General features: G+C 39.5%; 1 protein-coding gene across 2 annotated transcripts in view; it reads left to right on the forward strand.

Annotated features, from left to right (window-relative positions):
- The window catches only part of LRRC69 (leucine rich repeat containing 69), a 38,812-nt gene that overhangs the window by 19,249 nt on the left and 2,298 nt on the right, over positions 1 to 17,265 (forward strand). Inside the window, exons 6-7 of one of the 2 annotated variants that reach the window (XM_042461604.1) lie at positions 9,869 to 9,970; positions 15,102 to 15,281. In XM_042461604.1, the coding sequence (XP_042317538.1) occupies positions 9,869 to 9,970; positions 15,102 to 15,281 (282 nt within the window). The remainder of the gene's footprint in view (positions 1 to 9,868; positions 9,971 to 15,101; positions 15,282 to 17,265) is intronic. The other variant, XM_042461605.1, reaches the window with a different exon arrangement.

Raw genomic sequence — 17,265 nt, forward strand, 5'->3', positions numbered from 1 at the left:
AGAAGGAGTCTACCAAATGGTCTTACTCTTAAAAGTGGAAGAGCTTTTGTACCTTTGCCGAAGCTAGAGCTGAGCCATGTCGCCAGTCCAACTCTTTACTACCTTTCACTTCCTGCTCCATCTGCGTGATCAAGGACAGATTTTTTCATCTTTCAGGATGTATCTGTCAGCTATTGTAACTAACCAGCCCCCTGGTTTGCCGTCTGCTAAACTCTTCACCTCACCTACCTTGAAAGGGTCTACACCATCTATACTGCTATCTCCATTGGCTCCTTCCTAGTCACTCTCATTGGTGCTTACACACCTTACCAGGCTGCCCTTTAAACCCTTGGGGTTGTCCTCCCTGAGGTTGCTTATGCTGAAAGTGGCATTTCTCGTGGCCATCACTTCAGCCAGGAAGTCTTCCGAGCTGACAGCATTCTGCTCACATGAGTCCTTCCTAATTTTTCACAGGAAAAAAGTGGTCCTCAGGCCAGATATTTCCTTTCTCCCTAAGATGGTGTCCCCTTTCCACCTTTCTCAGAACACTATGCTACCCACTTTTTATCCAGACACTTCCACGCCTCTGGAAAAGATTATGCACACACTTGATGTTCTCTGTGCTTTTGTGTTTTATGTTCAACGTTCTGCTGAGTTCAGGTTGACCACCAAGTTGTTTGTTTGTTATAGTGTACCTAGGAAACCTATTTCTTTTCAAAGGTTCTCAAAGTGGATTACCCAGACCATTTTTCTAGCTTATGAATTTGCCAAATACCCTCCTCCTGTTGCTGTGCGCCTACACTCAACCAGGGCTTGTCTAATTTGCCGCCTTCCTCAGAGGCGTCCCTCTGCCTGATGTCTGCAAGGTGGTGAAGTGGTCTCAACATTCCACATTTGTCTGGCATTACCGGCTTGATTCTAGGTCTTTTTGGGATGCCAGCTTTGGCTGTACTGTTCTCTCTTCAATTCTGCAGTGACTTTCCCACCTGCCACAGGTGAGCTTTTTAGTCACCCTATTGTGTGAGGCACAGAGACCACGAAGAAGAATAGGTTGCTTACCTGTAAATGTGATTCTTTCAGTGGTCATCTGTGCCCTCACACAAACCCTCCCTATCAGTCAGGTCCCTGCCAATTTTTTTGTGGCAGACTTGAACTGAAGGTGGGACTAGATTGACGGGATTAAGCAAGCTCAGTACACAGGAGTGGGTGGGGCTTCCTGACAATCTGCTCAGCTTTTCAGCTTTCCGAATGAAGCCTCTGCACAGGCACAAACCCTATTGTGTGAGGGCACAGATGACCACTTGAAGAACCACAGTTATCAGTAAGCAACCTGTTTTCTGCTGATTTTGTGCATAATGAAAGGACTGAAAGGATATGTATATATATTAAAACGTTATACATGCATGTTTTCTTTGAAAGTTTAAAATGGCTGATATCCACACTGCAAAGACATTTTCCTCTAGATTATATTGGCAAAACCTTAATATATATGCCTGAAAAATACACACTCTAGGGGGAAAATTTCCAAAAATTATGAAAAATGAAAACAAGCATGTTATTAAACCAAATAAATTCTGAATTAAAATACTTTCTTAGAACTATCATTTTACATGCACTCAAATTATGTAAATTAAAAAAAGAATGAAAAATGACAAGTGTTCCATAATGTAAACAGTATGCTTATTGGCATGAAAGTATGATTCATCATCTTTCAAGAGGCACTGTCTGTTTTCCTCATTACTTTTTGCTGTTGCAGTTAAACTAGTTGAAATAATTCAAGCAAATTGTAGCATTAAATGTATTTAGATCATTCCATGTCATCATGCCATCGACATTTTTGCAGATGATGTTTTGCTTTTTATTATGGAGCCAGATAGATCAATATTAGAATTATATATTGTATTGGACATATTTCAGATATATTCCAGTTTTAAAACCAACTTCTCAAAATCAAAACTTCTATGTTTTTACAGCTCAGTCCAGGGCCAACTAAGACTTGATAATTTTACAGACATGGGTATGGGTTTTTCAGTGATTAAAAAGATTTCTCTTACCAAAGACCTGTAGTAGCTTTGGAGACATAACTATTCGACTTTTATCAGATGGATGCATACAAAACTCAAAATGTGGTCTTCAGTGAAACCTTCACTACATGCCCCTAGGCTTTACCCTTGACTTATCCATAGATCATATCAAAATTCATAATTTTGGTCCGAAAATCTGCTCTCGACTTATATGTGAGGTCAACTTATAGTCAAGTATATATGGTAAATGTCTGATCCTTTCCTGACATACATGTCTACCAAACAATTCCTATAACCCTAAATATTTATAAAATAAAGAATTGGCAAAAAAAAAACCTAAAAAAGATTATTTCAGAAGGCCATTGATGCCTCAGATGTTCTAAAAAAAAAAGTCCAGTTGGCCAAAACTAATGAGGTGTGTGTGTGTGTGGGAACTTGGAATCCCAAATCTCCCTTTCCACTAAGCAACAGATGCTTCATATCATCCGTAATGATTTCATGGGTCATCATGGAATGGCCAAGTGAAATTAGAAACTTTGAATATTTTCCATTTACTTTCCTTACCAATGCCTTAAACCCATTTTTGAGGGACATCCTTCTCATTTGGAAACATTGGGTTAAAATTCTTGCACCTTCACCCTCACCAATCATGCTCCCATAAGATAAAGATTTTTCTGTGGGAACACCATGGTTTACACAGAGTAAAGGGTTTATTTTATGCAAGTAAACCGATTACTATGGAACATCTAAAGTTTCAAGGAACCTCAATGCTATGGTTACATCAATTACAGCTTTGCTGTTTAGTGAGTGCACTGTATTATTCTGAAGATGTGCCTCGGACATTAACATTGTTTGAAGATCATAGTGAGGAATAGTGTCTATTTTATATAATTGGATGTTCAAACATACATATGAACTGAGAATGAGTAGTAAATTGCAATGGAAATTAAACTTAGAAAAAATAATTTCTGACATGCAGTGGAATAAAATGTGGCTTTCCTATCTTATATTTCACCATCAAGCTTTACTAGAGAAAATGTCTTAAAGGTTGTTTCTAGATTGCACCTTATGCCATCTAGATTGCTTCGTATTTACTAATATATCACCAATGGAGAGGCTGTAAGGTTCAAGGCACAGTTTTAGATATGTGGTCTAGATGTCTCATGGTGACTCAGTTTTGGAAACTGGTGTTAGAATTCTTAAGTGACATAACAAATTAACATACTGAACACTGTGAGCCACTTATCATTTTCTTTAGCCCCAAATACTAACCTAAACTGTGAAAAGGTAGTCTCAGTTATGTTGTCTACTGCTCGACTTAAAATTGTACAGTATTAGGGGGGAAATTATTTCAGGGGCTAGTTAGACAGAGTTTGGGGCATTGCCCTTTTGGAGAAGTTAATCTGAGCAGAGGGTTGGACTGAGTGGCCCCTTTCAACTCTATGATTCAGTGTGCCAAAACTGGAATACAGTTGGTCCTCGCCTTACGTGGGGGATCCGTTCCGGATCCCACTGCGTAAGGCGAATTCTGCCTATGCTGGAGCCCCATTGGAAACAATGGGGCTCGTGCACAGCGGCGCGGCAGCGCACGGGGAGCAACGGGTGTGCGCACCCATTCAAATGAATGGGACACGCCACCCCTTCCGCCCCGTGCGACTTGAGTGCGTATGCTCAAGCCGCATATGGCGCGCCCGTGTATGGCGCGGGCGCGCTATAAATAAATAAATGCAGCACAACCTCTGTATTTACAGGACTATTACCCACAGTTTCACTTACCTGTGTCAAAAAAAATATGGTTTTTCTAGGCATCTGGAGGTCTTCTAGTGCAACTTTATTGTCAACTTCTGCCCAAAATACAGGGTTCAATATTATCTGTGATTTTCAGTCAACTGTTCATGGTAATTCTGGAAATGTATCCATCACAGATATGGGGGTTGCACTTTAAATTAAAAAAAAAATCAGCTTTCCTGACTCTCTTCACAGAGGAGACTTCCTTTTCAGATCATTGCTCTCCACATAGAATCATAGAGTTGGAAGAAACCACAAGAGCCATCCAGTCCTACCCCCTGCCATGCAGGAATTGTCAGTCAAAGCACCCTTGACAGATGGTCATCCAGACTCTGTTTAAAAACCTCCAAAGAAGGAGACATGTAGAGAGTGACAGAAATGAGAACACAAGGGGAAGGGTTAGAGTTTTCCTGCTTCTCACTTTGCTCAGGTTTTAAAGTGCCTGATTATGTCTTGAACTTAATTCTATTGTATCGAAAGGTCAGTATATCTAGAATTGCTGCCTTGAACTGGGTAGTGACTACCATACATAGTGATATCTTTTTTTCTTAATTTGTTAAGACAGGTATGAATGAAAACTTATTTTTAAAAATGATATCAGTTGTAATTCTTTTTAATTTGGCTTCTTTCCAAATTCTCTTTATGAGAATTCCTCACTTAGTTGCACAAATTACCACAGTGAAAGTACTGTTTGTTATGCACTGCAGATTGTTGTCAATTGGCAGTCTGTATACCACAAATGCAGATTCCTGGCCTCTTGAACTGTTGGTTGATTGGTATGATCCAGTTAGAGTCAAGTACTTTTAAAACCATTGATCTCAGTGGAAGAATGTACTGTATGCTTAAATCTTTCCCATGCAAACCAGTGGGCCTTAAATGTTTCAGTGTGACTAAATTATTAATAAGTGTATCTTTAATGCATATTTTTGACCATCTAGTAGTCCATTTTTATGTGAAACCTGCGCTAGCTATAGAATTCAAGAGTTCCAAACTTACTGATCTGTTCTTCGCTATATTTTATGAGAGTGAAATCATCTTTTGACGTTTCTTGTAAAGCAGATTTTTGGATTACACCTCAAGGATTCTGTCATGACTATATTTTAAAAAATATTGTAAGAAACTGATATATTTTTATGGCAATTGCTACAAACTGTGACCCAGAATATAATTGCCTGCTCACTCATCTTGCCCTGGAGGTATGAACCATTTAATGTTACAAAATTTCAAGATTTTATTGGTGGAAAATTATAAGCTGTTTTACAGATAGAGCAGCTGCACAGAATCTTTTATTTACACTGGGTAGCTGTTTATATAATGTTAGCAAAATAGTAGTTCACAGGCATAACGTGTCTTCATATGCTTTATTTAATAATCATGACCACAAGATGATCTTCCTAATAACCATAGAGGTAGATAACTATGTATACGCGACTATAAGTCAAGAAATTTGTGCACAAAAATGGATCCAAAAACACTGGTTTGACTTATACCCAGGTCAGTCAGTGACAGCCAAGCTGAGGAGGAGGAGGAAGGGTAGAGTGTTGACTCTGAAGCCTCCCCTTCAACCTGACTGTCTTCCATGGGACCAGCCAAGCTGAGGAGGAGGAAGAAGGACATGCACTTGCCCTGAAGCCTCTTTTCCAGCCTGCTGTCTTCTAAGGCCCCATTCATATTGACCATTTTCTGCTGGATGGAATGGGCAGATTCAGTCCCCCCCCCCCCGAATCCCTCTGGAAGCAAGTGCCCACAACCTCAATCAGGGTGTTTTAACCCTGAATGCCCTTGTAGCTCCTGCAGAGAAACCAGTTTAAAATGAAGGCTCCTTTGCTGTCCATCAAATTCAGTTCCACTTTCGTCATAGGTGATGTTTCCTGCATTCATTGGGCAATCAGAAGTGTGCTTCTCCCCTCCTTTTTTTAAAAAAAAAAACAGGCAGGAGTGTGCGCATAATTTAAAAACCTCCAGGTGTGTGTGTGTGTGTTGTGTGTATTTGGGTCACTACAGATTATGGCAACCCTAAAACGACCCCATCCTGGAGTTTTCTTGGCAAGATTGGTTCTGAGGAGATTTGCCATTGCCTTTCCCCTGAGGCTGAGAGAGTGTGACTCCCCCAAAGTCATGGGTCTCCGTAGCCTTCCAACCTCCTGCCTCCCCTTTGCTTCCAGCCCAATGCTACCTCCAAAGCCCTTGCCTCCCCCATGCATCCTCTTCCCATAATAATAATAATAATAATAATAATAATTCCTCACCCCAGAATGCCATCTCTGCAACCTCTTGCTTTGCCACCCCAGAATGCCTCATATACACATACAACAACAACAACAATAATAATAACTCACCTTGGAATACCATCTCTGCATCCTTTGCTTTCCCTCATTGCCACCCAAGAATACACATATGTAGCAAAAGCATTCTGTATCAATTTGCCAAATTGAAAGAGAAACATTTGTAACATTCGCATTGTGGCATTTGCATATAAAAAATAATTTAGAAAAAAAGTCTTTTGCAAAGTGTGTGCTGGGAGCAAGGAAATGAAAGGGAAAGTACCACAAGCAGACATACATTCTATCTATATATGTATCTACCTGTAGAACTATGCGCATAGACTGTCATATATCTAAAAAATAAAAAAAGAGCTGCCTGGTGCAAGAGGGAGGCTTGTTCCGTTCTGTGCCCTCCCTCTGCCCTACCCTGACCTTGACCCTTTCTCAGGCACCCCGCCTTCCTCTGGCTCCTGCCTCCTTCTCCTCTTGCTCCGTTACCCCTTTGGCACCCTTCCCTCGGCTCCTGCCTCCTCCTCCTCCATTACCCCCGATCGCCCTTTGGCACCCTTCCTTCGGCTCCTGCCTCTTCCTCCTCCTCCGTTTCCCCTGATCACCCTTTGCATCCTTCCTCCAGCTCCTTCTTTCTCCTCCTCCTTCTCCGATGAAGGGGAAGGAATGTTCTGTCCACTGCCCTCCCTCTGACCTAAATCCCTTCCCTGAATTTGCCCCGATCATGATCAAGGGCAAGTTCATATTCACCGAACCTGTTTTTTTCAAAACATACATTTTTTTACTCCGCTTCCAAATGACCCATGCTAAGAGGCATTTACCCTGGAATGGGTGTAGAAGCCTCGGATTTGCTTGTGGGAGATTTGGGGCAAATATGAACTTCACGTGCATAATTCGATTCCTGATCCGAGGTAAAAGGTAGTCTGAATGGCCCCTCAGTTTTCCCCTGACTTATCAACAGGTCATGGCAGAATCCATTATTTTGGCCCCCAAACCTGACCTCGACTTATATATATGAGGTTGACTTATACTTGAGTACATACAGTAACCTGGGTGACTTAAGAAAATGTCATAATGGCAAAATAAACTTTATGCTGTTTTAGTATAACTATGTCAAACCTCTTAGAACTGGTATGTGCATCATGTTCCCCCATGAATAAATTCATGATAAAAATGATCTCTACACATTTGTCAATGGGATTTAGTCATAGCCCAGAAAGTATGCAAGAGAAATAATACCTGCTATAGAAGGAACTAGAAAGCATCTCTTTAATTGGAGAGTTATAAATAAAAAGTTTAATAGAATTTCTTGAAGCTATGAAGCAAAAATAAAGTCTTGAGTGGTTTTTCATTCAACAGCGTTGTTATTGTGTGCCTTTGAGTTATTTACAACTTAAGGTGACCCTAGGGAGACCATATCACAGAATTTTCATGGCAAAATTTGTTCAGAGTAGTTTTGGCTTTGCCTGTTCTGAAAGCAGGTTTGTGTCTTTTTAAGCATCTGAGAACTACTCAGGCCTGTTCATAGACATAGTCCAATCCAATTAAGGGTTGAGTTACCCTTATCCAAAATGCTTGGGGCTAAAGGTGTTCCATATTTCAGATTTTGAAATAGCTGTACAGGTATTTGCATATACATTAGTAGATATCTTGGAGATGGGACCCAAGTCTAAACACAAAATTCATTTAGATTTCATATACACCTTATACACATAACCTGAAGGTAATTGTATACCTTTTAAAAATAAATTTGTGCATGAAACAAAGTGTATGTACATTGTGTACATTAAACTGTTAGAAAGCAAAGGTATCACTATTTCAGCAGCCTGTGGAAATGGTTTTGGGTTCTGGAATATTTTGAATTTCAGAATTCCAGATAAGGGAGACTCAACCTATAATATTTCTTTGGAAAGAACCATATTACAGTGCTCCCTCGGGTTACGCCGGGGTTTTTTCGTAACCCGAAAAAACCTTCGTAAGCCGAAACAATAAATCCCTATGGGATTTTTTCGTATCCCGAAAAATTCGTAAGCTGGGTAATTCGTATCCCGGGGTACCACTGTACATTAAATATGTGGCTTGCACATCATCACACTTGCTAATGTTTATCACAGTGTAGAGTGAGAATTTATAAATCAACCCATTTCATATCATTGTGTGCACACATTCAACACTGTACAATGTCTTCTGGTATTCACAAACTGTGTCAATATACTTCGGTTTTCCTCTATGAATTTTCAGTTGTCAGCTGGAGAAGCATTATCCAGAATAACTTGAACTGATTTTCCATAGAAGTTGCCCTTGTTTTCAGTTTTGAATGTAGGTCTTCTGTGATACATACAGTTCTTTGGAGCTGTCATTGTTACATTCTAGTTTCTTCATGGCATCTTGAAAGATTACCAACAGATTTTGCAAAACATAGCAAAAGATGGAGAGTTCTGTTCGTCTCACTTACAGCTCCCCCAATAATCTTCCCATATTCTGCTTTTCTGGCATTGCCACCCACATACTGTAAGAAGAACAGCTGTTAATTCTCAGTGCCATTTTATTTGCACAGTCTTGGTTTGTGTAACAACGTGATGGAGAATACTGTGGGAAACCTGGCCTATTTCAGGAATTATCACTTGATTTTCTTGGAGGATACATTTCTTTTGGTGAAAAAAAGAGAGATATGTGCCATTTTTTTGTTTTTTAATTCTTTGTATTTTATGCTTCTAGCATAGTTCCCACTGCTGTTCATTCCTTCTACTTAGCTGAAAATACTTGACAGTATAGAATGCATTCTATTGTAACTGTGTTGAATTTGTGAAGCTGATTTTTGAATGCATTTTCTTTGCACCTATCATTAAAATTAGACATCTACTCCTCATTTTTTTTATTCTGTTAGTGTCTGCAGGTCCTTCATCAGCATCTGTCAAGAAGTTAAAGTTTTTCTCCTGCTTAAGCATGCAGTTGCATCAACTCTGTTTAGGTCTTTTGAGATGACAGGCTACAGGGAGACCATGCTGTGGCTTGTCACATATCCCATATTGCCTCTGGAAAATTTTGGGGAGCAAGGTCAATTGTTGGACATTGAGCCAAGACAGGAGGATTGGTCATTCTCTTGGAATTAGAACTTTGTCATTTCAGGCCAAAGCTGGAGAATTGGCAATCCATATTATTAGGCAGCCTTCACAGTTATTTTGTTGGTATTATTATTATTAATGCATGCATATCTTATATTTTTGATACAACAGAATGTCTTAAGTCAACTTATACCAAAGGTTGTTTTTTTTTTAAAAAAAAAGATATATGAATGAAACAGAAAAAAAACAGACTGTTTATTAGAGTAAAGTTGAACATCAGCTCCCAAAGACTTGCTGTGGCAAAAAGATTTTGTGTGGCAGCAAAAGATATCAAGAATGAGAGCCAGGAGCCAAGAATCATCCAGTAGGAGGGGGGATTTGTCTCTCCTGCAACAGAGAATGCCCTTTTGTGCATTCTTCCAATTTGATCCTCAGGCATTGACAGGGCACACAATAAAGGCATCCTCAGCTAGTCTGAATAAAGATGGTGTCTAATTTGGGAATAGATGGTTCTTGACTGGAAAGTTTTTGCTTCCCTTACTGTTGTTAAAATCATATTTCATCAATATATCTAAATTAATGTATTTATATATACAGGGTGTGTGTGTGTGTGAAACCTATTTTTCTTTTTTGATAAATGTTAATTAAATATAACTGCAAATATTTTGGATGATTAGTAAACGTATCTTTGAAATATTGATTATTCTTCCTCTTATACTAAGAATTTCTATTTAAACAGATAGAAAGCCTTGAGCTTGAAGAACTTTACTGTGAAGATAATCCATTGTTTGAGAAGAAACCAGTCAGTGCCATACAAGAGGAGGACATTTTGACTCTTAAGGTTAGTATTTGGCTTAGGATCAAAAAGTGAAGCAGGAGAATTAGCTTACAGTTGTAAATCGCTTAGACACTGCTGTGTTGGTAAGAAGCAGTACAGTGCTACCTCGGGTTACGAAATTAATTCGTTCCGCCGTTCTGTTCGTAACCCGATAATTTCGCAACCCGAAAAGGCTTTCCGTTAGCGCTGGAAAGCCGCTAGCCGCGCTTTGCGTTTGAATTTCGCGCCGAAATAAATTTCGTAACCCGAAAAAAATATCGTAACCCGGAACAGTTTTTTCCAATCTAACTTTTTCGTACCCTGGAAATTTCGTAACGCGATCATTTCGTATCCCGGGGCACCACTGTATATAAATGAAGCTGTTTGTTTTTGTTTGAATGACTGATTGTATTTTGTGAAGCCATCGTTTTGCTTATCAGAAACACACTGTTCAAGCAAAATGGTGACTTTATAAATGGATATCACCTAAAGATCAATATAGAAATCAAATAAACAACATAATTGGAAGCAAAAGTTGGAAAAGGTCTGTTCTCTTCAAAAACAAGACCAGGAGCAGATTTTGGCATAGACCATGAACTATTAATATTCAAAAATTAGAGTAAAGCTAAAGAAGAACACTGAACCAAACACTGAGCCAAAATACAACCCATAGAATTTAAAGATAAGGTTAAAAATAGATTTGCCCTATTAACAAGGAACCAGAAGAATTCTGCACTAAAACCAGGGACACAGTCAGGAAAAATGGCCAAATACATTATCTGCACGCAAAAAGAAAGAGAAACCTCAATGGATGTCAGGTGAAACTCTTCAAGCAGTTAAGGAGAAATGAGAAGCAAAAGTAAAAAGAGACAGAAATAGGGTAAGAACCCTGAATGCAACTGTTTAGCAGCTTGTATGCAAGGACTAAGAAAACTACAGTAATAAGCAATGCAGAGAAATAAAAATGACAATAAAAAAGGAAAAACAAGAGGCCTCTTCCACAAGATTCAAGAAATCAAAGGAAAAATTAAATCAAGAGTGGGGGTGCTGTAGAGCCAACAGGGGAACAATTATATGACCAGGATGGAAACAATATATTGAAGAACTATGTAAAAGAGATGAAAGATGACAGATTCATTCAGAGGAGAAACATTTGAAGATGAACCTATGATTTTTAAAAGTCAAGTGGAAGCTGCACTCAGAGCATTTGGGAGAAATAAATAATCAGGAACAGATGGCATAGCAATAGAGCTGCTTCAAGCTAAAAAGACTGTGGCCCAAAACACATGGGACAAATAAAGCACCTTCTGGGTGCTTTGGGGGTGTGGCTTTGAAATGACACATGCCCCCAAATCACTTGGATGTCCTCTGAGGGCACTTAAGGCAGCCCAAAAACAGCCCCAAAAGGAGCTGCAAAAAGCTGCTCCTGCTAGCAGCCCATTTGGGACTTTGGCAGTGGCCAGCTTCAGGACGATGGTGTCTGACCACTGTGATCCTGGAGCAATCGGAGCTTGAGTGACCTCTGGCCACTCCTTTCGCCCAGTCTTATTCACCCCCACATCTATTGAAATTATAATTAAAATCTGTCAACAAATATGGAAAACAAAACAATGGCGCATGGAATGGAACTATTCAATATACACCCCAGTACCCAATAAAAGGGGAAAGCAGGGGTTGCAGTAACCACAGGCCACATTAATTTCACATGCAAGCAAAGTTATGATCTAAATTCTACATCAAAGACTTTTGCTACATATGGACAGAAAAATGCCAGGTGACCATGCCAGGTACAGGAAAGGAAGCATCACTGGGGATAATATTGCAAATATGTGATTTCAGGAGAATCCAAACTATATAGGTTATAGCAAAGCCTTTTATAGTATAGATCATGAAAAACTTTGGATAGCTCTTCAAGAAGTGGGTGTGCTGTAACATTTGATTATCCTGATGCATAACCTGTACTGAAGACAAGAGGCTACCATTGGACAGAATACAAAGAAAAAGAATGGTTTCCACTTGGCAAGGGGGTCAGGCAAGGCTGCATTTTATCACTGTGTCTGTTTAGCTTGTATGCCGAACATATTATACATAAAGCAGTATTAGACTTGGAGGAAGTAGAAATGAAAATTGGAGGAAGGAGCATTAGCAGTTTAAGACATACAGATGGCCCCATACTACTAGCAGAAAATAGCAAACACTTGAAATTTTTATTGAAAAAAATGAAGGAAGGAAGTTCAAAGGCAGGTTTACAGATGAACATTAAGAAAACAAAAAATAATGATTACAGATTATTTACATAACTTTAAAGACCTCAGCAAACCATCTATAATTACAAAATAAGTATTTATCTTGGAAAGACCTCAGCAAACCATCTATAATTACAAAATAAGTATTTATCTTGGAAACAGCCAGAATTTTAACAATGCGAAATTTTTTCCACCCAAAGATGGCATTCTATAAAAAGGGTTAGCCATTCAAATATTAATTTGAGGTAACAATTTTACAGTATTCAGACTGTGCAAAGACACCATTAACAGTTAAAATAACATATTAACATCTAGGGTTAGCCGTGTTGGCCATATAGCAAATCCAATAACATTCAACCAATGATACCTTTATTAGGCCAACCAAAATGCACAATTACAAGTTGCAAGCTTTTGAAGTCACAATGGTCTCCTCATCAAGCAAACATGAGAAAGATGTTAGTCATAGGCTTGCATTTTCTGTTTCTGCTCTTAATCCATATGGTAGGGAGGGCTATCTGTAGGCTGGCACCTTTCCCTTTCACTGCTCTTCAGGATGAGGATAAGCCATTTGGGCTCCGTCGATCAACCAATTACAAATTGACTTAACAGTAGCATTGTCCAGTCCACACTTTACTAGCTTGTCCTGAAAGGAGAGATGAACCTTTGTATCAAGGTCCTTCACCGTCCTACTCAGAACCTCATAATCACTTGCAATATCCTGAAGGTTCCCATATGGACAAAAAGGAAGGGGTAAAAGTCAGTGAGTTTGTTGAGTCTTGTCCTTCTCTCTGTTATAACGTAGATTTTTTACTGCAGGGAGGAGACACACCTATTAAGACATACTGTCAGGCTGCTAGCTAAACCACTGTTTTTGTTCCCCTCAGCACTAACCCCCCCACACACACACACACAAACGTTTTTTGTGAGGATTGGCAGGGGCCATCCCATGTGCTGAATCTTCCAGGGCCACTGACACTGTTGCTCTTGTTGCTGCTTCTTGTCATCACTGATAAGGGGGAGAGCTTTGAATAAATTCTGTAGCTCCAAACTCACAGAATGATTCCTGGTTCTTCTACTTCTGTGTATTACATTCATCTAAATGCCTAACTTTTGTGTTTGGTAACAGACTGCCTCCTCAGAGATATCATCTGTGTGCCCTTCATCTAGGACGGTTTTCTCTGTCCAAGAAAACCTCATGCTCCTAAAATGCTAAAGAGTAGATATGTGGGCCTTGGTTCATTTGACCTTTTCTTCAAACAGGGCAACCAACTTGTAGCTACCTACATCCTCTGGCCAAAGAATACAAACATGCCACACCTGTTGCTGGTGACTGCAGCAGCTCCTTCCCAATCCACATCCAGTAGTCTTAAGTAGGCACTGAAGCAGAACTCTGTGCTTCCCCCTCAAAACATCCTCCCTAAATACCCACATAAAATGCCTGTTGGCCTTGTGGCCTGTTCATCCAGCCCCAGAGAGGACTTTACCTTGCTACCCAAAGCTAGTAAAGACCAGGATAACTCATGCCCATGATGAGTTTCCAAGTGATCATGACCAAGAAAAAAGTTTTTTGTTCTCTGCCTCTGAAACATATTTCAGCTTCTTCTTTCTCATCTTGATATTGCTCAGAATTCATCCATTGCCCCTCTTGTAGGATCCATCTTTTCCCACTGAAACAGTGAAGGATCCCTTTTTGTATTGCACGCTGCAAACCCTAGCACCTTATTTCAAGATCACAGCACTATACTCTTACAGAGTTGCTATTCTGCTTTAACTGCTCTGGCTGCCTCCTGTTGCATTCTGGGATTTACAGGTTAGGAAGGGGCATTTAGAGTTCTCAGCCAGGGAGCTCTTATCCTCACTGAACTACAAGCCCTAGGATACAGCAGGAGGTAGCCAGAGCAGTAAAATTGGACTATAAAGCACTATAAGAGTGTAGTGTGGTAATTATCTTTGCTCTTTATTTGGCAAACTGTAACTCTCCACCCGTGCAGGTTTTGGCTCTATTTCTGTTGATAAAACAGTCTGCTGTTCTATAGGGAATGTACATACAAACTCCCTAGTACTAAGCCAACATACCAGTAGGTGTTTTCTTTTTGTAAACATTTATTGTAAAATATAAAAAATCCATGGTCGCTATAAGCTAGAACAGACTTGAAAGCACACAACAACATAAAATAACATTTGTGTCTCAATTTGGAAGAAGGAGGCTCCTCCCTCCTTAACTGTCATCGTTCGGCCTCTGAGGGAGAGAGAAGGCTGGCTCAGTACCATCAGGGGCTGGCCTGAAGACAGAGGCTCCTCCCTCCCTAACTGTCATCGTTCGGCCTCTGAGGGAGAGAGTAGGCTGGCCCAGTTCCATCAGGGGCTAGCCTGAAGAAGAAGAAGAGCCCTCCCTCCGGTCCATCTGCCTTGGTCCAGGCCTCAGAGGGAGAGAAGAATGCTGGACCTGATTCCCTCCCCCCTCACCATTCCCTTCTCCTTTTGTGTCGTGTCTTTTAGATTGTAAGCCTGTGGGCAGGGAACTATCTGTTATCCCCTCTATTGTAAACCGCTCGGATTCCCAGTGATTGGGCGGTATATAAATAAAACCTATTATTATTATTATTAACTATCGTTGTTGCAGTGCAGTATAATACCATGTACACAGCAATTTTGCAAATAAGTAAACAAATCACTGTATTTCTTGGTTTTAGGGGTATGGACACATTCACACTTGCATGAGGACATTCAGTAAAAATGTTGTGCATTTTATTGTAAAGGGCCACAAGGTACACCTGTAGAAGTATTTGTTAAAATATGGAACCATACTCATAAAATCACCTGCTAAATACTGAGAGCTAAAAGCATTGTTTTGAGGTTTTGTTGCAAGTTTTTGTAATTATTATTGGTTATTCTTTTTGATTGTACAGGAGCTTACAGCAAGATTTATTCTCACTCAGCTGGATAACAAAAATGTTTATTTACATAGAGCACTAAAGAAGAACCTAGAAGTGCAGACTATACTTTCCCATAAACAAAAATGTGCTCACTGTGGCCGTGACTTTCTGGGTATGTGGTTAGAATGTGTGCAGTTTGTGGATGTAAAACAGGTAATTTTGCTGAATAATGTATTGCTATTATTTATTAGATTTGTTATTTGTACTTGAATTTATTAGATACCTTTCCTTTAAAAAAAGACTTAAGGTATCTTGCAACAACTGAAATATACAGAAGTTATGAAAGAATATATTTTTATATTATAAAACTAAACCAAGAATAACAAATCATAGGGATTATTAATGGACATGATAGTACTATTTAAAACCACCCAGCTACATCCTATCAAAAGCCTATAAGCAGAGAAACATCTAAGGTAGGTCCCAAAGGATGATAATATTAGGGTTGAGGTGGGATCCCTGGGAAGGAGCATCTCATAGACAGGGAGTCAATTTGCTTTGCCTTGCTTTATCGCCACTTTCTGAACATCTCTTTGAGGAGACCTGAGATGCTGATATCTGGGTAAATGGAAGATTTAAAATAAGAAAGGCTTTTTTTCTTTAAAGATGAATTAACTAAAAATTAAATAAAAATCTTGCTAACTTCTATATGCTTTGTTTTGTATCCTATTAAAATATCCCCTTTCTAAACAAATGGATAAAATTCATAAACAGAACAATATTGGATTACTAACATTAAGCTTCAATGGTGGTAATCTATCTTCTAATATTCTTACAACCTTTTCCATTTGGGGCTACAATTTCCATTAATCTAGTTCCTTAACTTAGGGCCCTTACAGACAGGCCAAAATAAAGCTGATTCAGCTCACTTTGGAGGTATGCTGTTTAAATGATGCATGCATCCTAAGAGGCCAGAAGCTGCACCAGAACAATGCTCCAGGACTGGAACATGGCTGTGGCGCAGCTTCTGGCCTCTTAGAATGCATGCATCATTTAAACAGCATACCTCCAAAGTGACCCAAAGCAGCTTTATTTTGGCCTGTCTGTACCGCCCCATAGTTTATTTATTTGTACCCTTGTATCTTTTTTTTACTTCATTCAGTTTAAGATAGAATGTTTTTAGTGGTCAAATCCTTAGTTTCTAGTGTTACTGAGAAGTAAAGGGACTTGGATTCCATTGGCTGACTCATAATTGGTCATTTTTTGTTTCTGTTAGCTCTGCAATATTTAACTTCTCCCTAGTTCCTCTTAAAATTATAACTGTGGAGAGTATATTACATGTTACCTAATGAACTTTCAGCTCTGTGTGAAATGATGTAATGAAAAACGGCCTTTGAAAAAGAGATGAAGGAGAAAGTGGTTCACTCCAGAAGTGTTTGACTTAGAGGAGCTGTATTGGAGGCTCTATTTCAAACAATGTGGTTCCAGGTCGTAGTTTGATTACCATTAAAAAAATCATGGTTGTTTGAATGGTATTGGTTCAGACATGGCAAAAGCATAGTTTGGCTTTATATCTGAACCAATCTTGTGTCTGATTTTGGTATAAATGTCAGGGATGATGGGAGTTGTAGCTCTTCACCTCTGGCTCGAACTCACCACCTTGTTACGCACCGGCACTGACCAGTTTTGGCCAGTGGTTAAAGCTTTGCTATAAAGCAGCAGAGTTACAGAGAATAGGCTGAAGACCCTGACAAACTCTCCAAGCCTTCTCACTCTTGCTTCCACAGAAGTCTTCACACTTCTTCAGGATCCAGCTGGCTCTTGTATCTTCACCCAAGACATCAGACAACTCAGTAGTCTTATATAAAAGATCTACTTTATTCTACTATATACAGCTCCAAAACTCTCCAATACAACTCCTCACTACTACCCACAAAATACATTGGGATTCATAGCCATTATTATAGTCATTGGAAAATACCACCCACTCTTGTCAGTTTCCACCCAGTGGGCGTGTACAACCATTCTCATTGGTTCTCTTGGTTCATCCCATAATTAATGATTTCATCATTTCACCTTGTCCACTTTAACAATTCTCAGGTGTGTTCAATTATCCACTTTACATTTCTGTCCTTGGCATTTAGGACTTGTTAATTGCATTACCATTTACACCTGTGTGGCTTCTAATTGCTTCTGC

This window comes from Sceloporus undulatus, chromosome 4 (assembly GCF_019175285.1).
Source record: "Sceloporus undulatus isolate JIND9_A2432 ecotype Alabama chromosome 4, SceUnd_v1.1, whole genome shotgun sequence".
Lineage (NCBI taxonomy): Eukaryota > Metazoa > Chordata > Lepidosauria > Squamata > Phrynosomatidae > Sceloporus > Sceloporus undulatus.